Below are 22,449 nucleotides of genomic sequence, written 5' to 3'. Positions count from 1 at the left end.
CGACCTCGGAGGCCCTAGCACAAGCCTTGCATCATGGCAGGCTCCAATGCCGGCCTCGCTGGCCCCAGCATCGGTCTAACCCCTCTGCAGGTTCCAATCCCAGCCACGGAGGCCTCAGTAGTGGCCTTGCCTCACAGCAAGCTCCGATGTCGGCCACTGGCCCCGGCGCCCGCCTAACCCCTCAGCAGGTTCCGATCACTGTCTCTGTGGTTATTATTTCAAAGGTTCCAGGTGTAATGTATCAGATCTCTGCCTCCCCCGAATATTGGCCACTGGCATTGCCACTGCCTCCACCGTTTCAAATCCTTCCCAGGCTCTTTTTCCACTCTGAATGTTGTCCAGTGTTCCTAAGCATGCGTGATGGTAGCATTCGACATTTAGTGTAATTTCTCCAAAAAAATAAAGTTGGTAAGATCCGGTTTCTGCTTCTCCTGAATACAAGTCTCCACCACCATCGCGAAGAACTCTTTCAACACCGCATTTCTCCTTGGTCTCCGCTAAACTCTCTCCTTATATGTGATGTCTGAGATTCTTAACAATATAGAGAAATAGCAGTCCTCTTTCACGGCGAATTTTTCCATAAGTTCCAGTGCATTTAGATAAGTTTTGTCTGCATCTCCAGTGTCCTGGCATCCATAACGGCTTTCTTACCACCTCTCCGATATTTTTCTTTATCTTTTTCTGTTCTGGGCCCGGTTTCTCCAGGGGTCTGGCGTGCTACTCGCAGTTCGGCCGGGACCCAGAGTCCCGCGATCTGGGCCCCAGCTGGCGTGCCCTGTGCTCGACCCCCGCCCAGAACCCAGCGTCTTACTGGGCCTTGTTTCTCCAGGGGTCTGGCGTGCTACTCGCAGTTCGGCCTGGGGCCCAGAGTCCCGCGACCCGGGCCCCATCTGGCGTGCCCAGCCCGCGACCCCTGCCCAGAACCCAGCGTCTTACTGGGCCTGGTTTCTCCAGGGATCTGGCGTGCTACGCGCAGTTCGGCAGGGGCCCAGAGTCCCGCGACCCGGGCCCCATCTGGCGTGCCCAGCCCACGACCCCCGCCCAGAACCCAGCGTCTTACTGGGTCCGGTTTCTCCAGGGGTCTGGCGTGCTACGCGCAGTTCTGCCTGGGGCCCAGAGTCCCGCGACCCGGGCCCCATTAGGCGTGCCCCGCCCACAACCCCCACCCAGAACCCAGCGTCTTACTGGGCCTGGTTTCTCCAGGGGTCTGGCGTGCTACTCGCAGTTCTGCCTGGGGCCCAGAGTCCCGCGACCCGGGCCCCATCTGGCGTGCCCAGCCCACGACCCCTGCCCAGAACCCAGCGTCTTACTGGGCCCGGTTTCTCCAGGGGTCTGGCGTGCTACTCGCAGTTCGGCCGGGACCCAGAGTCCCGCGATCTGGGCCCCAGCTGGCGTGCCCTGTGCTCGACCCCCGCCCAGAACCCAGCGTCTTACTGGGCCTTGTTTCTCCAGGGGTCTGGCGTGCTACTCGCAGTTCGGCCTGGGGCCCAGAGTCCCGCGACCAGGGCCCCATCTGGAGTGCCCAGCCCGCGACCCCTGCCCAGAACCCAGCGTCTTACTGGGTCTGGTTTCTCCAGGGGTCTTACTTTGTTGATTTTTTTTTCTCTTTGTTGTGCAGAATCTTTTTAGTCATAATGCCATTGGTTTATTTCACTTTTTGGGCTTTTGTTCAAAATTTTTTTTGCCCATTCCATCATCCTGAAGCATTTATTCTATGTTTTCTTGTAGTAATTTTATAGTGTCAGGTCTTACATTTAAATCTTTAGTTCATTTTTTTTCTTGATCGTTTTTACTCCCCCCCCCCCCAGATGGATCAAAGACTTAGAAATTAGACCAGAGACTGTGAAGTTATTAGAGGAGGGCATAGGCTCAGTACTACAACACATGGGCACAAGCAGTAACTTTCTCAACAAGACCTCCCAAATGCAGGAAATTAAAGCAAGAATTAACAAGTGGGACGGCATCAAACTAAAAAGTTTCTTCTCATCAAAGGAAACCATCAAGAACCTAAAGAGAAAGCCTACAAAATGGGAGAGTTATGTTTTGGCCTACTGTGTGATCTATCCTGAAGCATGTTACATATGCTATTGAGAAGAATGTGTATTCTTCAGCTGTTGGGTGGAATGTTCTAGAGATGTGTGTTAGGTCGATATGGTCTGAGGCATAGTTTAACTATGCCATTTCTTTGTTTATTTCCTTTGTCCTGATTATTTGTCCATTACCAAAAGTAGGGTGCTAAAGTATCCTACTATTAAATTTTTGTATACTGTCTAATCAGGGTTAATCACAGAAAACTGGTTCAAATGCAGGAAGATAAAAAGAACACTTATCTTTAGATCAAAAAGTAACTCAAAGAAGACTTTGGGATCCATTCTTTAATGTTTTATAAATAACCTGTAGCACAGAGTACATAATGAACTTTTCAGGTTATTATAAGGCAGGCTAATTCTTCTGGGAAGATACATGCTAAATGGTTAAAGATAAATGGCCGGGTAATCTGGGACAGGGCATTGTGTAAAAAAACAAAAACCAAAACCAGCAGATGCGCCGCAAAACACAGACATTGGTGAGGTCATGCCTCTAGGCACAAAATAACAAACTGTAATTGGAAGGTGATGGGCTGATGCCAGAAATTAGAATGTAGGGAAAATATTTCAGAATCATGGCAGGTGTTTCTTCTGGGCTCGACTGGACTTGCCAACACAATGGTAGGCATTATTGGAAAATTCATTGTAAGTAAAACAAAACAATTTTGTGTAGAAATACTTAAATATAGGCATATTGGTTTTCTATCACCACATAATATTACCTAAAACTTTAAAGACTAAAGACAACAAACATTTGTTTCTGTGGGCCAGGGACCTGGGAGCAGCTTATCTGGTGGTTCTGGCTCATGGTCTCATGAGCTGTAGTCACCTGGAGTAGTCAGGGGTCACAGCTGTCTCCAGGCTGGACAGGGGCTGGAGGTTCCGAGATGTACCACTCATGTGATGGTGGCATGAGACTTCAGTTTTCACTATGGCAGCTGGCTTCCCACAGATGGGAGACCCAAGCAGCAAGATGAAGCTTCCTTGTCTTTATGACCTAGATTTGGGCGTTGTGCCCCAACATTTCTGCAATATTAGGTTGTTTATACGAGTCTGCTCTCTTCAGTGTTGGAGGAGGGACCATTTGGAGTTTGGCTACTACAGTAGTGCGTAGTTATAGCTACTAGGGCACTGCTGAAGGATAGAAAGAGTAATTTTAATTTATTTTTTTGTGATACTGGGAATAAAACCCAGGCTCTTTTTACCTCCAGTCTACACTCCCAGATCTATTTTATATTTTATTTGGAAATAGGGTCTCACTAAGTTGCAGAGAGCCTCACTAAGTAGCTGAGGCTGGATTCAAACCTGTGCGATCCTCCTGTCTCAGTCTCCCAAGCGCGGGGATTACAAGCGTGTGCCACAGCTGAAAGAGTAAACTTTACAAGAGAGAAAAGAAGAATTTCTCTATATTTGAAGTTTAGACCATAAAAATTAGGATTCTAGGTTGAGAAGAAGGATTGGAAAGATCATTGCAGTATTTTATTGTATGTATGTATGTATGTATGTATGTATGTATGTATGTATGTATTTATTTATTTTTATTTGGTGGTACTCGGGTTCCTGGAAGCCCTTCTACCTCAGGGCTACACTCCAAGACCTATTTTATATATTTTTTAAATTTGGAAGCAGGGTCTCTTAAGTCAGCGAAGCTGGCTTCTAACCAGCGTGATCCTCCTGTCTCCGCCTCCCAAGCGTGGGGATTACAAGCGTGCGCCACCACGCCCGGCTCATTGCAGTATTTTAAATATTGAGAAGTTTGGAAAAATAATTATGAGTTTAGTTACCAGATTCTAGAATGAAAAGTAATGTTTGAAATGTTTGAATGTTTCCTAATTAAAAAAAGAGATGAATTTGTTTGCCTAACAACAGGCAAATAATAATCGACTGAACCTAGAAAATAAAATAGTTTAAACTCAAAATATCTCTCCCTCATATTCTACTTTTTATCTCCGTTGTGCTAATTCTTTCTTTAGTTGATTTCTCACATGCTTCCTATTCCTTGGGCAATCCGCATAGAAAGGTTGTTCCACCTTGTGTGTGAATGCAGTAACCTCTGTCCTGTCTTTACCTCCAAAGGATTTGGTTCCTTGGTCAGATTTTAAATGTATTTTCTGTTAAATTCCCCAAAACTTCTTTCTTCAAATAATGGCCCTGCTCACGTACTTCAAGTGAATTCCACCACAGATAGAATAAATTAATCTGAACTCATTAGCCCAAGGCTTAAAACCCTTTGTCAATGACCACTGCCTACCTTTCCAGCATTGCTTCTCAAGATCCTTAATAAAATCTGTTGCTCTCCACCCACAAGCATGGCTGTCACCTTTACCCTTGCTCTGTGATCCCTCCTACATTTTCTCTTACCCAAAGACTTTCTTTTATCCAGGTGTGATGCTGTGGACAGGTTTCAGGCATTGTAGTTACCAGCCAGTTTGTCAAATATCTGCTCTGTCCCAGTTGTCTAACTTCCAAGTGAGGCATTTAATTTCTATCTTCCCCATAGGGAGACCATAGGGAGAACATAGATCTTTTTCCATGAAGCTAGTAAGATCACATTGTGAGGTGTCATTCAGAAATTTTTAGATTTTTTTCTTTTTTTTTGTGATGCTTTGGTTCAAAATTGACCTCTTTCATGAGACTTAACAACTCATGTTGCTTTTGTTTCTTTTAAAGCCTTGGCAAGTCATTTTTAAATTGACTCATTTGGTAAATCATCATACTTTTTTTTTTATTCTCCCCAGTAGATTTTGAACTATTAAGGGCACCAGAGGTTTTGCAATTACTAGGAGATGGCATAGGACCAACACTCCAACGTATTGGCACTGGAAGTATCTTCCTCAATAAGACCCCCAAGGCACAAAAAACTAAAATGAGGTTTAATAAGTTGGATTGCATTATGTTAAAAAAGCTTCAGTGCAGCAAAGGAAACAATCAAGAAACTTAAAAGTGAACCGACAGAATGGGAGGAGCTCTTTGCCAGCTAGTCCTTTGATAGAGGACTAATATCTAGACTATACAAAGAACTTAAAAAATTTAACACTAAAAAAAACCCCTAAATAACCCAATCAAAAAATGGGAACATGAACTAAATAGACACTTCACAAAAGAAGAAATACAAATGGCCAATAAATATGTGAAAGAAGTTCAATATCATCAGCCATCAGAGAGATGCAAATCAGAACTACACTGAGAGTATCACCTAACCCTAATTAGAATAGCAGTCATCAAAAATACAGGCAATAATAAATGTTGGCAAGAATGTGGGGAAATAGGGACTCTGATACACTGTTGGTGGAATTGCAAATTAGTGCAGCCACTTTGGAGATTAGTTTGGAGGTGTCTCTGATAATTAGAAGTGTAACTACCATAGCCTTAGCTATACCAGCCTTGGATATCGTCTCAAAAGTTTTGAAACCACAATATCATAGTGACACGGATATATTTGTGTTTGTAGTAGCATGATTCATAATTGTCAAATTATGGAAGCAGCCTTCATTCAACAAATGAATGGATTACAAAATTATGGAATACACACACAAGGGAATTGTACTCAGCCATACAGAAGAACAAAATTATTTTATTTGAAGGAACATGGATAGAATTTGAGAATATTATGCTAAGTGAGATAAGTCAGTCCCAGAAAACTGAAGGGTGATATGTTTTCTCTCTTATGTAGAAACTAGGGAGAACTTAGGATACAAAAGGGACTCCAGACAAAGGAGGAGAACCTCTAGTGGAGTGATGGAGGGGTCTTAAGGGAGGGAGACCTGATGAAGGGAACATTTCAGTTGACATTATGTACATATACAAAATTATCAATGCCAATCTAAATACCATTCACAGGGAAGAAATGGTAGCTGGGAGAAAACTCACCAAGAGTTGTGTGCACGTGTGTCTCTGTCACTCTGAACTCCATCATGATGTATGATTACAGTGTACCAATTAAAAAAGAACTGTTAAGGGTAGACCCCATGCCTTATAAATCGCAGTAGTGCTCATAGTTTCTCACATTGAGAATTGTTTGTTTTCCCCATATGTTGTGAGTGATGGATTCATGGGGAGATTGTAGCATCTTACCTAAAGTTCATGACAGATGGGTCACCCAGGTCTTCCCTAAACGACTCCTTAACACTACTGTGTGACCCCATGACTGCGGGGCTGGCTGAGCAGATGAGGCTCTGGTCCTGTGCTCCCATAGCAGTCCATTAATCATTAGCAGTCCACTTAACCACAGTGTGTGTCGTGCTGTATTGAGATGGTCAGTTTGTGGCTATTTTCTATGTCAGGCGGTAAGTTCTCTGGGAGTGGCTCAGTGCCGGGCATCATCAGTGGCTGCCCAGTCTTTGCCTGATGTAAATTTGCCAAAGAAATGCCAGAACCACTCTTAAACATTCACTTCATTCTAATGTGTATGGCTTTGAGAGGTCTTGTTTATGGAACTTGTGAGTTTATAAAGTAGGATTTGGCAGTATTTTTTCCCCTTTATTAATGTTGGTGGCTGCACTCATTTTACTTATATGCTTAGAAGCTTACTAGAAAGAATAGTTTTGTTGTGGGATTTGATGTTATTAAAATGTTATGAGGCCCCTTAAACAAAATATACTAGCACATGTAATGCTCATAATGAAAAGTCATGCTTGGGTAGTGGAATAGGCTATTAGGATAACTAGCCTTGTGCTATAGTTTAGATCTTAAATGCTCCTCAGAGGCCTATGTTAAAGGCTTGTTTCCCAGCGTGGCATTAAGAAAGAGGTGGTGGAACTTTAAGAGGTGGGGCCTAGTGGGATGTTTTAAGTCATTGGGGGTGTGTCCTTGAAGGAGATAGTGGGACTTCACACCTTCTCCTCTCTTTTACTCCTGGCTGCCCACCCAGCAGGCCTTCTTCACCATGAGCTCCTGCCATGATGATTGTGCTGCTCAGGCCCAAAGCAACAGGGTCAGTTGGTCATGGAGACCTCCAAATTGTAAGACAATAGAAAAATTTTCTTTTTAGGTTGATTAACATAAAGCTGACTACCACACCTTGGATGGTGGAGATAGAAATCATGGCCATGCTTTAATAGTTTCATTTGTCATTCAAGTTGCATTTCCACAAAAGTCCTTATCTGAGGGCGGCCACCAAGGCTTACACTTTCCACATCTTAAAGTATGAAAGCTGGACCCTTGATACTGTCACAGGCTCAAGCCCCAGGAGGCACACAGCATGTTCCTTCTGCCCCATCAGACAACCCATCTGGGTAGTTTGAGAAGCTGATAGTACATGCTTTATAGGTAATGAGATAGAGTGGCCAAGAGAAATAGATGGCTCTTGGTGCCCAGGGGGGAAATTGATTGTAGAAAGCGGCTTTTCTTAATCAAGAAATTAGTTTCAATTTATAGGGCTGCGAGAAGGTCTTAGGGATGGTAATAAGCTTGAGAAAAAACTGACTGAGGCTCTGAGTTATTTCTTTGTGTGTACTTAGTTTTTCTAGAAAGGTAATAGATTTTAGAGCCAAAAAGAATGGTCTGGAATCACTTATCTCTCTGCTGTTGCAAAAATAAATTAGTAAGCCAATACCCTGTTATTTATTTCTGCTTAACACACTGATAAAGAAACTACTGCCTGTTATTAGAGCTCAGACTCATCCATCCGAAGGATTTTATTCAATCTGATTATTTATGGAGGATTTTGCAGTAGAAAAAGCAAACTTGCCTTCCAAGTGGAGCCACAGGCAGGAAGAGTTAACTGCAAACTGAGCCTCCTCTCTGTAATAGGAGCACTTTAGCAATGCTAATCAGTTGCGCTGATTTTCTGTTTTGATTTTTCCATAATAATTAAGTGAATGATCTGGGATGCAATCAAGTTTGGCACTAGGGGGTTCATGCAAATGACTTAGCTTTTTACATTAAAATTTTTGTTAAATAGAATCATAAGGAAAATTATTAGAAGATGAAGCCTAGGTGGGTGAGGGTAACCTAACATCCAATTTAGATTTTTGAGTATATTCAAAATATCATTTAATGAAGCAAATCACCACCCTGTTGCTTTCTTTCAATTGAAATAATGCTATTATTTTTTAAAATGTATTTTGTTTTCATTGCAATCTAAAGTGGAAAATTATAGTATAAGATGATACAGTATTGGAGAGAGAAATGAAGAGAAAATGAACTGAACTTCTCTTTCATAATAGGCATAAGAAAAAAAGAGTACCCATCCTCCTTAAAACCTACAGAGGGAAACAAGTAAACTATGGGAAGCGTGTACGCAATGCCCTATCAGCTGCTTGTCTGGATTCTATATCAGTGCCTTCATCAAACAAGATGGAACACAAAGACCATTCACGGTTTTCAGTATAGTGAAGTGTGGTGTTTCCAGTTAGCTATATAGTCATTGGCATATTTGTGAGAGGTCCTCCCTCCCTATCTATATCATGTTTGCATATTCTCTCAGTTTTAACCAGTTTGGGTGAGTTTGCATGGTCACTGCGTCTTGAACTAGTAATTCTTTTTGCTTTTGATATTTATTCCCTAGTATAACTTATTCTAGTACTCAGTTAATTTTCTAATATTAATGAGTAAAATGCTTTGGAATGGAGAGACCACATACACGCACACTCACACACACACAAACTCTCTCTCTCTGTATGTATAAATGTGTATTGTATAAATATGTATTTATATATTAATAAATATAAATATATGTATATATATATATATGTGGTACTGGGGTTCCTGGAAACCCTTCTACCTCTGGGCTACACTCCCAGACCTATTTTTTATATTATTTTTATTTGGAAACAGGGTCTCTTAAGCCAGCGAGGCTGACTTCTAATCTGTGCGATCCTCCTGTCTCTGCCTCCCAAGTGCGGGGATTACAAGCGTGCACCACCACGCCCAGCCACAATACACATTTTTAAATGTACTGATATTTTCCCTTTCACAAATGCCAACTGCAGGTCTGCATAGCAGTTTGACTTTTGGCATACTGAATTTTAAAAGCAACGCAGAGGTGACCAAATGCTGTTTTTCCCCTGCCACCCTCCTTTACAGGGCAGTGCATCAGGTGCCAAGCAGGAAGAGGACCAGGAAGAATGACGTCACACGTTTTACATGAAAAGAGAACGCGCAGTCCTTTACTTTTCCTTGGCAGTCTGATTTGCTTGCAGCAATTTCCAACTTTATAGACTAAACATTTCTAATTGGTAAATGGATGGTTTGATCTGAGATGGTGACTCAGGAAATAAACTTTCCAATTTGGGGTAATTGCTCATGAGTTGATGGCGGATGACTGCTTACTAGCCTTTGTTTTGTCTTTGAGAAAAGAATGAAAGTTAATATACATATTTCACACTTCATTGAGACAGAATACTTCTATCCTGACAAAGAAGAGCTATGAGACAGATATTTGCTCGGTTTGTCACAAGCATGGATATTAAAGGTTTTCTTTTTCTGACTGATGAGGGATCACTACCATACATTCCAGGTTTTCAGCTGTGCAATAGGACAGTAAAAGCCCCTGGGTCCTGGGCCAGTCTCTTCAAAGCTCAAGAAAGTAGTTCAGTAAAGCGCCCCGTACTGTGTCTGTGTCTGGCACACAGTAACCAGTCAGGATATGTTAGCTGTTATTGTTTATTAGTATTAGCATAATTTTAATTCATATCTTTAAAATGGAATAATAATGTTATTAAGGGAATTATAATGTTAGGCTTCAGATTTTAGAACTTCATAATGTGAACCTGTGAGAACATCAGTAATTTTAATTATTCTATAAGTCTTATTTTGGCTAATTAATTGTGCTATATATGTTGGAATTATTTAGTATCTACTGAAATACCCTTAAAAATTTTATAAACTTTCTTAAGGTTTTATGCTACTTTAACTTATCCTACAAATTTATAAATTTTTCTTACCCCAAATCATTTTCTTTTGCTTTAGTTTTTGTGGAGTCAGAGATAAATAATTTGTCATAACTGCCTAAGATACTTGTTCTACACAGCCCTGATCTTGAAGAACTTAATAGTTCCTCATTTGATCTGTTCTCCTAAATTTGAAGAATAAGACATATCCTAAAGTTAGTTTTTACTGTTATTATTTTTATTGCTTAAGATGAACTTATTTATTTATTTATTTATTTATTTATTATTTTTATGGTGCTGCAGATTGGACCCAGGGACATTCTACTTTTGAGCTACACCCTCAGACCTAATTTTTATTTTAAAGCTAAGCTTCAGTGAGGAAGCTGACTTTGAACCTGTGATTCTTCTATCTCAGCTTCCCAAGTACTGGGATTATAGGAATGTGCCACCACACCTGGCTTTTATTTATTTTTATTTTATTTTAAAACAGGGTTTTGCTCAATTGCTGAGGCTGGCCTTGAACCTGTGATCCTCCTGTCTCATGTACTGGGATTATGGGTGTGTCTCACCATGCCTGACTGATCTTATTTTTTAAAGCCACAGTTATCATTTAAAGACATTTGCATTTCAAATACTAAGAGCTGATAACTTCATGGCATGGAAAATTAGTATAAATTTTCAAAATATCAGCTCTCACCCAGAAAATAATTACTTTTTTTCTGATAATCTGGCCCATGGTTAGGAGTTTCACAACAGGCAGGATAATGTTTATGTTCTTTGTAATTACTGTACAGATCAGCTACTTCTAATTTTCTGTCCATTTTTACAATGGTTTGGTCATACGGTGTGACAATTTAGCTTTTCCTTCTTATTAAGTGTTAAGTTCCAAGAGGTGAGGAAAACTGTGTGATCCCAGGAGCACCCTTTACAACTGCCCCCTCCCCACTTGTGATGGCCAGGCACGTAGAAGGTGTTCAATAAATGCCTGGAGGTGTCTTCCCTTGAGTTTCACATGGGAACCTAAAGTTTAATATGTCAAAAACTGCACTTGAAGCTTCTGATGGCTTTTGTGCTTCCTTCTCAGTGAAGGCAAGACCATTTCCCCCAGGGGCTAAACCAGAAGTCTTTCTTCTCCCGCACTCTGTGCTCAGTAGTTGAGTCCAGTTGCTTATGCCTCCTAAAAGCTCCTGGAGCCACTCAGCTCTCTGCAGCTCCTGGTGCTTCTTAGCTCACCTACAGTGGTCTGACCTGGCCTCGCTGTAGCAGTCTCTCTCACAGGATCATCTTTCCAGATCCTTTTTAAGCTCCTTGTTTACCTGGATGAAGTTCCCTTGCATTCCAATGGTTTGCAGATCCTACTGCAATATGCATCCAGTCTCTTTCTCCAGCTGTCCTTTCTCTTACCAGGAGTTATTTTGAGCTCCCTAAATATACTGGACCCTCCCTTGTCTCCGGACCTCTCTGCCTGGATCATTCTCCCTCTTCTGTCTCTTTTGCCAGCCTGCCTGTTTTCCAGGCTTCTTATATATTGTTTTTTGTTTTCCCATTATGGTACTTAGCTTTATTTTTTTCCTACACTGACCTCTAAACAGTTTTTTACACTTTCTTTTACATCTTTTTTTTTTTTTTTTTTTAGAAACCACTGTGAGATAGTTTCTATTTCAAAGATAGAGAAACTAAAGTACTGCATTTAAGAAATTTGTGCATACTCAAAAAACCATAAACATCTTAAAGGGCAGGGAGGGGATATGTATTTCAGACACAGGTATCTCAGATATCTATTTCCTATCTAGCTTTTCATGGTACCTAGGATGGGGTATTGAATGAATTACTGAATGAATCTCAGCTTGAGTCTGAGGTGCCCCTCTCTAGAGTCAAAGGAGCTTCTGTTCATCATTTATGCTTCGGGACAAATGAGGCCAGATTCCTCTGTGGGCCCCCTTCTTCCAGAAGGAAATCTGCCTGGTGAAAGAATCTGGAAGCCTGTGTTGCTCTGAGTCATTCTGGTGGATTCTTTTAATGTTGGCTGGCATGGATGAGAAGAGCTTTTGTTGTGGTGGCAATTAATGATGATTTGCACATTTCAGTAATTTACAAAATGGTAGGCACTCTACACAACATATGAAACACCTCTCTCTCCTGAACCATGAAATCTGGCACCCCGGCTATTTAAATACATGGTTTATTATGCATGTTTCAGCCTTAGTGACGAGGGGTACTGAGCGATTGCTACACTGAAAAGAATTTTGTTTGGGTGATTTTAATGCACCTCATTTTTTTTTTCTTGCAGGTTATTCTTCAGGGGAAAATGGTTATTTCTTTGAGCTCATGCCTGGGCTTTATCTGCTTACTGTTATGCTGTTGGATTGGGACAACATCGGCTCTGAATCTTGAAGACCCTAACGTGTGCAGCCACTGGGAAAGGTAGTCACTCTAATAGCAAGCAGCTCAAGGCATAATAGCCCATACATTATTTTATACAGTATCACCATCAATCTGATGTATGAAATTAGGATTCAAGAGTAGATTGTGAAATTGCTTTTCTGTAAAAATCATTAAGTTTATTAATAATTTGAATGACATTCCTCATTTGGGTCTTATAGAGTATATACTGTATGAAAATAGTGATCTATCTGGTTCTAACAAAGGTGCAATTATAAGATTCGGGGAAAACATTAATAGCTCAATTAGAATGAAGTCCCTAAGGTCTTGTCTCTACTCAGGATCTGTTTGCAGGAATTCTGGAGAGCTGTACCTATGTCTGGAAACAGTAAGTGAGCGGTAGGGAGAGCGGGGCAGGGAATAATAGACTAAAGCATTGTCTGGGATAAAAAATAATATATGGTACTACAGGTGGCCTGAAAAGAGAGACCTAATTTTTGGAGGAACGGGCAAGGCTTGGTTGAGGTGGTGTCCCTGAAAATGTTCTTGAAGAACTGAAGATGAGTGGTAGCAGTGATTGTGAGGGGTCTACGATTGTAGGTAGCTTAAAAGTCTTAAAAGAGCCTTGTGGACCACAGAGAACTGTGCCCCACAAGACAAGTCAAAGACAGTGTTGGGGAGGGGGCTAGAATTGGATATGTTATGTGAAGGCAAATGGTATAGTGTCCAGATCTGGGCAACCGCAGTAGGAAATACAGAAAAAATGCAAAACAGTAGGTCGTTCTCAGGGATCTTAGAGTCCCTTTGGGAAGACAAAAATAACACAAACATGTCTAGTGATAGCACAGTACAAATAAAATCTCTGCTCTGCTGAGCTACTTTTTTGTTTTGTTTTGTTTTTGCAGTAATAGGGATGGAACCAAGGGGCATTCTACCTTCGAGCTACACCCCCAGCCCTATTTATTATTCTTTATTTTGAAACAGGGTCTCACTAAGTTGTGGAAAGCCTCACTAAGTAGCCAAGACTGACTGAATTTTCAATCCTCCTGTCTCAGCATCTCAAATAATGGGATTATAAGCCTGCACTGCCATGCCAGTCTCTGCTGGGCTACTTGTATTCCTAAAAAATTATCTATATCCAAAAATAACAGCATGAATGCAACATTTCAAACACATAGAAAGTATATATATATATATATATATATATATATATATATATAATGTAAGTAAATATGTATGTGTGTGTGTATGTGTGTGTGTGTGTGTGTGTGTGTGTGTGTATATATATATATATATATATATATATATATTTTTTTTTTTTTGGCAGTACTGGGGATTGAACCCAAGGGCATTCTACCTCCGTGCTACACCCCTGGCCCCATTTTATTTTTTATTTTGAAACAGGGTCTCACTAAGTTGTAGAAGGCTTCACTAAGTAGCTGAGGCTAGCCAGGAACCTGTGATACTCCTGTCTCAGCCTCCCAAATACTGGGATTACTAGCATGTGCCACCACATCTGGCTGAGATACATATTTTTAACAGATGTAAGAACAATTCTATCATACTCCTGGTCTCCTTTTTGTACCACCCTGGGTACCATGATTATTAAACCATAGTACACGTTCTGGTAACCACTGTCCCCTGTCATATAGCACACAAAGTCTAGAGGCCCTTTGACACAGTGTTTGTATTATTCTAAGGACATGTTGGCTCCTTCCTCATAGCATTATTTTTTGAGTGATGACTAGTCTGCATCTCATTGGCAGTATTTCAGTCAGGGCAACAAAAACATAGTTACTTGATCAATTAATGAAGTTATATGCTAGTATTAAACTTTAAGTTATAGAGATAATAAAATTTAAAATATAAACTAAATTACATGGAATTTATAGAGAGGAACCACCTATTATCTTTATAATCTTTATAGCACCTCTCCTGAGAGGTGCTATATTAACTAAATTACATGGAATTTATAGAGAGAAACCACCTATTGTTATCTTTATAATCTTTACAACACCTCTCCTGAAACATTGCATTAACAAAGTATATAATAAATATTTGTTAAATAGAAAGTAGTCTATGAATACATGAGTGATTGCATATTAAATTTAAAAGAAGGAAAGCCATCAGTGGTTACATTTCCTAGAGGATGACAGCTTTGGAATGGCAAAAAGTCAAGTTTGTGAGATACTCTCAAATAAGAATCAACAGATTTTAGGCTGGGCATCGTGATGCCTGCTTGTAATCCCAGCATTTGGGAGGCGGAGACTGAAGGATCACGGTTTGAGAACAGCCTCATTTACTTAGTAAGGCCCTTCACAACTCAGTGAGACCCTGATTTAAAAAAAAAAGACTAAAATATAGGGCTGGGGGTGTAGCTTGGAGGTACAATGCTCCTGGGTTCCATCCCCAGTACCGCAAAAAATAAGAAAGAAAGAAAGAAAGAAAGAAAGAAAGAAAGAAAGAAAGAAAGAAAGAAAGAAAGAATCAACAGATCTTAATGATACATTGACTAAAGGATGTGCTGGGCTTTAGAACCTGCTGTGAGAAAAAACAGAAGTAGCATTGCACTATGGGAAAATAGAAGTACAGTTGGTTCGAGAGGGGAGAGAGTTAGTGTGGTTTTTCTGTGCTTTGTTCATAAAATTAGTTTGAAACATGGGTATGGAAGTGCCTGGAACTGTAGACTTGGGAGTAGCCAGTATGATGAGATTTGAACTGATCAACTTTCTGAAGCAAATAATACACAAGGCTTTAAATAATCTAGCATCTGCTTGTGAGTATAGACATTTTTTCTGATTCTTTGTTCAACATTTGGCCAAAGCTACCAACACATACTGCTCTCTCACCAGGGATGAGACCTCCTCTCTGTAACACTACCTTGCATGTAATTGTTGAATGAATAAACCCTCCTCCTGATAGTGAATGAACTGACCAAATATGGACATCCTTGGGGAGGGGTGGAGATGAGAGAGACTGACCAGAGGCACAGGTATCTAAACCTCACAAAATCCCAGATGCACAAGTAAGTGCATAAGTAAGCCCTGAATACTCACGAAGGGGAGGAAAATTGAGTGGGCACAAATAAGGAAATTATTCTTTTTTGTGTGCTGCTAGAAAGAAGGATTGCCAGCTGCAGTCATCTTATTGGTGACTTTTCTGTCTCAAGGCTATTTCCTAGAGAAAAGGTCAAAGAAAGCAGATTTTTTTTTTTTTTTTTTTGCAGAAGAATGGGAAAGGTATGGCAAGATAAATTAAAATGATCAAATAAGGGCACAGGTGATAGGTTTTATATTTTCAAAACTGAAATGAACTTGAAATAAAATGAGGAGAGGAAGATTAGCTCCAAGAACCTAATTCTTGGTAGTAGGCTTACAGAGGTCCCTCAGTCAACATTCTCAGTACTCAATCCAAAACGACTGCTCATACAGCTTAGAGGAAGATTCATTTGCTCACAGTTTTCTGGAGATTCTTGGTTCAGTTTATGTGAGGCCAGGGTCTGAAGCTCAGGGGCATGGCAGCAGGAAGCTGAAAGAGTGAGCATGCAAAGCTTCACTCACACCTCACGGAGACCAGAAGGAGGGAGGGAGGGAGAGAGAGAGAGAGAGAGAGAAGGGGAGGGGAGGGGAGGGGAGGGGAGGGGAGGGAGGGAGAGAGAGAGAGAGAGAGAGAGAGAGAAGGGGAGGGGAGGGGAGGGGAGGGGGGAGGGGAGGGAGGGAGGGAGGGAGAGAGAGAGAGAGAGAGAGAGAGAGAGAGAGAGAGAGAGAGAGAGAGTAAAAGGGGATTAAAAGGCACAAACACAATCTCCCAGGAACCCACCTTCTCCAGCCCATCCTACCTGCTTAGGGTACCACCCAGTAAATCTGTTACAATGGATTTAAGTACTGATGAGATCACAATCCTCATGACTTAACTCTGTCAACCCTGCGCTCTTCAGGGGACATTCTGCATCTGACCATAACAGTAGGGCTCACTGTGGGCTGTCCTTATACCAAATAATCTATACCTCATAGTTCAGAGTCACGGAATCACCTGGAGCCTGGGGCTGAGTCTCCAGCCCATGAGAGGTGGATGTACTCTTTGGTCCTTTCCTGCCCTACTTAGTAAGAATCTGCATTGCAACAAGATCCCCTGGGGATCTGTCTGCACATTCAAGTTTGAGAAGCACCAAACAAAAATACTTCTGTCAGTGCCCTCTAGCTGCACCCCTGCTGATATCTGAATATTCATTTTCAAATAAAGTTGTGCCTCATTTTAGGGCAGCGGCTGGGATTCCAAGAAATTGTACATAAAATGAAATGAAAGAAAGTTAAATCATTACAAATGTGCAGGGTTTTTTGTTTTTGTTTTTGTTTTTTTTGTAATTGAAGGAATTCCACACAAGCTCCTTTTGGAAAATGAACAAATCTTTGTATCCTTGCTTCTCTCTCATTCCCTTTCTCTATTCTGGGCACTTGAGCTTTCCCATGTAGAGGGGATTCTTCTGAGGAAGCCACAAAAGAAGAGAAACCACTCTGCCCAAACCCTCAGTTACTCATACAGAAGTGGTAGTAATTGGATTGGCAGTCCTGAAGTGAGCTGCAATAGGTGATGATTATTACCATATCTGATTAAGGTAACAAGATAATTTAGGCAGATAAAATGTAATTAACCACTTTGGAATGTGTCCAAGTGATGATGGCTCTCCCTCAACCCCTGCTCTTTGACCTTAAATTAAATCTTGCTGGGGTTTCTCCCCGGAAAATACTAAATAGGTTAAAATCACGATGATGGTATGTTTTCAGGGTGTTTGAGGAGATTAAACAAACAAGCAGGAAATAAGGGGTTTTGCATCCCAGTGCTGAAAATAGTGCTGAATTGGGATCAGATTCCTGAGAGACCACAATTTGCCACTCACTGTCTACTTCCGAGGGGCAGGATGGTGTCCGGGATCCTGGTGCTCCTGCTGATAGTAGGCTGACTCACACTACCGCTGAGAGCTCAGTGTTACTCACTGGTGATGAAAACCGGACTGGACAGGACCATGGAGAAGATGCCTCCCTCTCTGTGGCTTGTGGGGCAGCTGCAGATGGATGTGGGTCTGGACTGTTTGCAGGGTGGCTAATTACGTCCTAACAGCAGCCGGGCACTGGCCACAGCTGCAGTGGTGGAGAGCAGAGGAGGCAGCACCAGCATGGAGACATTTCCCCTCATGACGCAAGCATGTGGCTTCCAGTGAGCTAGCCCTGGGAAAGTGACAACTTAATTGTCTAGCCACAGGTGGATATTGGGCAAATTAGGCTACTTACAGAATGTATGGCAGCCATAATTTGAAGATTATTTACTAACATGAAAAAGTGCTTATGATATAGCCAAGTTTCAAAAGTATATGTGTGGTATGATTACACTACAAAAATTGTAAAGAACCCTCCAATTAAAAACTGTAAGGCCCCAAAGACTGTGGAGTGCAGCAAGATACTATTGGGGATTATGCAAAATTTATAGTATTTTCTCTCTCATAAAAATTTGTTTTCCAAATTTTACAGCGTGATTCATAATACCTTTAAGAACGGAGAGTAAGAATGGAGAGAGGGAGGGAGGGAGGGAGGGAGGGAGGGAGAGAGAGAGAGAGAGAGAGAGAGAGAGAGAGAGAGAGAGAGAGAAGATTAAACAGAAAAGAAAATAAATATATCAATGTATACTTTATATTCAGTCAGTCCCAGATTTTTTTTTTTTGGTGTGTGTGTGTGTGTGTGTGTGTGTGTGTGTGTGTGTGTGGTACTGGGGATGGAACCCAGGGGCATTCTACCTTCGAGCTACACTCCCAGCCCTATTTTTTACTCTTTATTTTGAAACAGGGTCTCAGTGAGTTGCAAAGGGCCTCACTAAGTAGCTGAGGCTGTCCTTGAACCACAATCCTCCTGTCTCAGCTTCCCAAATGTTGGGATTACAAGCGTGAGCCACCATGCCTAGCATCCAGATTAGGCTTTAGTGTGAATATAGTTTTAATAAGAAGAGTCAAATTTGAGGGAAAGTGCTTAAAACATAATAAATTTTATATTTTTATCTTTCCTAAACTATATTTCTCCATGAAAGCCATATCACGTTATATATAACATTTCTGTGTTGCCCTCTCTCAGAGTGAGAGCTTCCTGAGGTCAGGGACTGCACAGAAGTTGCCCAATAAGTGTTTGTTGAATTGGGATGCTAAGAACCTTGATAGCTCTTATAGAGAAGAGATTTTTGAAGTCCTAAACCTGAGAAGCATCCTGTAAAATGTATGCTACTGGTGAGCACAAATGATAAGAAGAAGAAATTCATGTACTTTAACATTTCCTCTTATTTAAGGAATCTTCCGGGTTGCCAGAAATTATTGAAAGCATTTTTATGTTTGGTTATGGAATCAATTCCCCCACCCATCTCAGATCCAAGTGGCCACCGTGCATTTGTTGATGATCACCTTTGCGTTCCAAAGCGTATGGACCTAAACATTATAACACAACCTTTGAAGTTTTCTGGGAGCCCCATATCATATATAGTTCCAGTAGACTAATTTATTTTAACTAAATTTGTCCTGGACAGCCTGGTAGAATAAGAATTTCTGCCCACCTGGCTTTAAGTTAGAGTGGTTTCTTTTTCACTCCTTATAGCACATGGGAAGCAGCTGTCTTTTTGTTGCTGTTGTTGGAGACATAGGATTGTACCCATACAGCAAGCAGGTCCACATATTGAGAACCTCCACTCCCTTTACTCTCCACTAGAAATGGAACAGAGATATAATGCAGTAGCTGCCAGATTCCGTTATTTACAAAGCTGGCAAGGAAGGAAAAAATAATGACATGCAAGCCTTAGAATCACACCAGGATGCGCCTCATGAGGCTACTAGGGACCAGAAGAAAACATCAAGAGCTTACTGTGACAGAGCATTCAAGAGCATTCATGTTTTAGCAGAGGCCTTTTGGTTTACCCAGAAGGAGCTTTATCATAGTGGGCAGGCAGATGTGCAGTCTACTCACAGGTGAACCCATGGACAGGTAGCAACAAGCATCTTCTCCTGGGGTAGAAAGTTATCTAAAGTCCATGTTAGAACAGAAAGGATACCAAAGGGAAGGATCTTCAACACTATCTCTGACCTTCTTACTTTAAGATGAGATTCTCATGACTCAGGGTATTGATGGAAGTCACCCAGTTTCTCAGTGTCAGCTCAGATTAGAACCTTTTAGTGCATTTATTGGCCATTTGTATCTCTTCTTTTGTGAAGTGTCTATTCATCTCAGTTGCCCATTTCTTGATTGGGTTGTTTGTTTTGCTAGTGTAGAGTCTTTTGAGCTCTTTGTATATTCTGGATATTAGCCTTCTATCAGAGAGTGGTGGCTGGTAAAGATCTTCTCCCATTCTGTAGGCTTCCTCTTTAGGTTCTTGGTGGTTTCCTTTGATGAGAAGAAACTTTTTAGTTTGATGTCATCCCACTTGTTAATTCTTGCTTTAATTTCCTGTGCTTTGGAGATCTTGTTGAGAAAGTTACTGCCTGTGCCTATATATTGTAGCGTTGAGCCTATGCCCTCCTCTAATAACTTCACAGTCTCTGGTCTAATTTCTAAGTCTTTGATCCATCTCGAGTTGATTCCTGTTCATGGTGAGAGGTAAGGATTTTGTTCTATTTTTCTATAAATGGATAGCCAGTTCTCCCAGCACCATTTGTTGAAAAGGCTGTCTTTTCTCCAGCATATGAGTTTGGCCCCTTTGTCAAAGATTGACTATAGGTATGTGGGTGTGTTTCTGCATCTTCTATTCTGTTCCACTGGTCAGTATGCCTGTTGTTGTGCCAGTACCATGCTGTTTTTACTACTATGAACCAGTCTAGGTCTCCATCAACAGATGAATGGATTGCAAAATTATGGGAAATACACACAATGGAATTCTATTCAGCTATAAAGAAGAACAAAATCATGCCACTTGCAAGAAGATGAAAAGATCTAGAGAACATTATGTTAAGTGAGATCAGCCAGGTGCAGAAAGAGAAGGGACATATGTTTTCTCTAATATGCCCAAACTAGGGAGCACTGGGGATACCAGAGGGACTCCTGGTAATGGAGGGGAAATCTCAGCAAAGCTAGAATGGAAGGAGAGGAGAGGAAGAAGGCTGAGGTTGGTTAATGGAGGAGCTACATCTGAATATGTGTAAAAGTATGAATATAGCATGATTAACCTGGACACATTGTTATGAGATGGGAGGGGGGAGAGGGCACCAAGCTCAGTCTAAATGTATACCATTTTCAATATGTTCCACATATAAATAAAAAATTTTAAAAAAGAACCTTCTAGCGTAGTACTGCAGTAATATTAATAGGGACTCTTTCTTCTGCTTAACATTTATGGATGATCTCTCAATATACCTAGAAATTGAATTGCAAATACCTTAAAGAATGAAACACAAAAATGTGAATAATATGATTCTTTCCTATACTTCCTGCGGAAGCCTGACTATATAATAACTACCAGAAACCACCTGCGGAAACAATAAAAACAAACCTTGTGAGGCCTCCGCCCCAGAGCTTTTCAAGTCTTCTCTATGTCTAACCCAAATCCTTCATGCTAAACTCTCCACCTCATCCCCTTCTTTCCTGCTCTAGTTGAGAGCTCCCGTTAATGAAGTTGGGTTATTGATTTGCTACGAGTCAGTGATTATGGCCTATTTCCTTAGTGTGGAGATTTTAGTGGAAATCTTTAAGAGACTTAAAGCAAATAGAGTAAATTGTCTACAAAAGAAAATTCTCTGGATTTACTTGCAGGCAGTTCCTTTCCTAAGCTTTTGAGCATGTAATACACTATTTAAAATTATGAAATATGGAATTGAGAATTGGATGTTCTTTATATTTCATGGATGTTTTCCACCTACTTTCTCGGGCTGACAGGACTGTATTTCTTTCTTTTTTTTTTTTTTTTTGCTAACAAGGAGCTGTTAGTGAAAATATATTGGAAAATGGAATGTTTAAGTAACTACAAGCTGTCGGTATGATTATTTCTGGCTAATTGTTTTAGACATATGTTTAGAACTGATTCTAAAGACTTTTTTGTAGTTTTTGTTTAGATGTTGTATATATCCTTCCATTGCTTGAGAAGTAATGATAGGAAAGGAACATAAAAGCAAATTATCCCAAATTCCTACCAGAGAAATATGTTCTTTCTGCAACAACATGTACCCTGTTAGGAATACTTCAGTTGGCTCTTTGCTGATCAACTTTCTTGTTTGTGTGCAGATGTAGAATGAAACCTTTGCTGACAGGTTTTTGCTTTCTCTGGAGCCCCGGGATGAAGGGAGGGAATTAAATACACAAAAGATACAGTGACATTTTAAAATTGGGGAATATTAAGGTTTATATTGAACCGTGAAAGAAGATTTTCTTTGAAATTTACAACATAAGCCCTTACCATTTAAATATACTGTTAACAGGTCTTTGGGGGATTCTAGTTCAAATAAAAACTAGGAAAATATGGAGATTCTTTGTTCAAAGACAACATGTGGTTGCAAATGGAGATAATTTAGCCTGCAGGTGTATCTAGTGTGGATTACAGCGTTAATATAAAAGGAGAAATGCTGATTCCTAATTTTTCTTTCTTTTCCAGTTACTCTGTGACTGTGCAAGAGTCATACCCACACCCCTTTGATCAGGTTTATTACACCAGCTGCACGGACATCCTGAACTGGTTTAAATGCACCCGACACAGGTAACAAGCTGATGTGTTCATGAGTTTGGCTACCTGGGAATGGAGTCTGATAGAATCAAAGCTACCAATTACTGGAGAATGTGCACCCAAGCATTCAGGGAATGGCTACGGAGGGCTTGCTGCTGCCCAGCCTCACCTGATCACAGGGGGACAGAGAAGCAAGAGAGGTAGTCCCTGCCCTGTGGGAGCGTCCAGTCTAAACACAGAGGAAATGCCTGCTGTTCACCACGGCTCTGAGCAGGAACTCATCTGACTTGGGCATGACTTGAGGGGCACTCTTAAATACAGATCTCAAGGCCGGGCGTGGTGGCGCACGCTTGTAATCCCCGCGCTTGGGAGGCGGAGACAGGAGGATTGTGCAGGTTCGAAGCCACCCTGTTTCCAAATAAAAATATAAAAAATAGGTCTGGGAGTGTAGCCCGGAGATAGAAGGTCTTCTA

The 22,449-nt window shown here is 41.0% G+C and overlaps 1 protein-coding gene across 1 annotated transcript in view; it reads left to right on the top strand.

The window, feature by feature from the left end:
• Window positions 1–11,954: 11,954 nt before the first annotated feature.
• The window catches only part of MEGF10 (multiple EGF like domains 10), a gene marked incomplete at its 3' end in the record, with an annotated part of 129,003 nt that continues 118,508 nt past the window's right edge, over window positions 11,955–22,449 (top strand). Inside the window, exons 1-3 of the mRNA XM_080698495.1 lie at window positions 11,955–12,086; window positions 12,222–12,343; window positions 21,908–22,009. Coding sequence (XP_080554621.1) covers window positions 12,066–12,086; window positions 12,222–12,343; window positions 21,908–22,009 — 245 coding nt within the window. The 5' untranslated portion in view covers window positions 11,955–12,065. The remainder of the gene's footprint in view (window positions 12,087–12,221; window positions 12,344–21,907; window positions 22,010–22,449) is intronic.

The sequence above is a fragment of the Muscardinus avellanarius genome, assembly GCF_963383645.1.
Source record: "Muscardinus avellanarius genome assembly, chromosome: 7".
In the NCBI taxonomy this organism is placed as follows: Eukaryota; Metazoa; Chordata; class Mammalia; order Rodentia; family Gliridae; genus Muscardinus; species Muscardinus avellanarius.
Note: the sequence above shows the minus strand (reverse complement) of the source record. Positions and strands in the feature narration are given on the sequence as shown.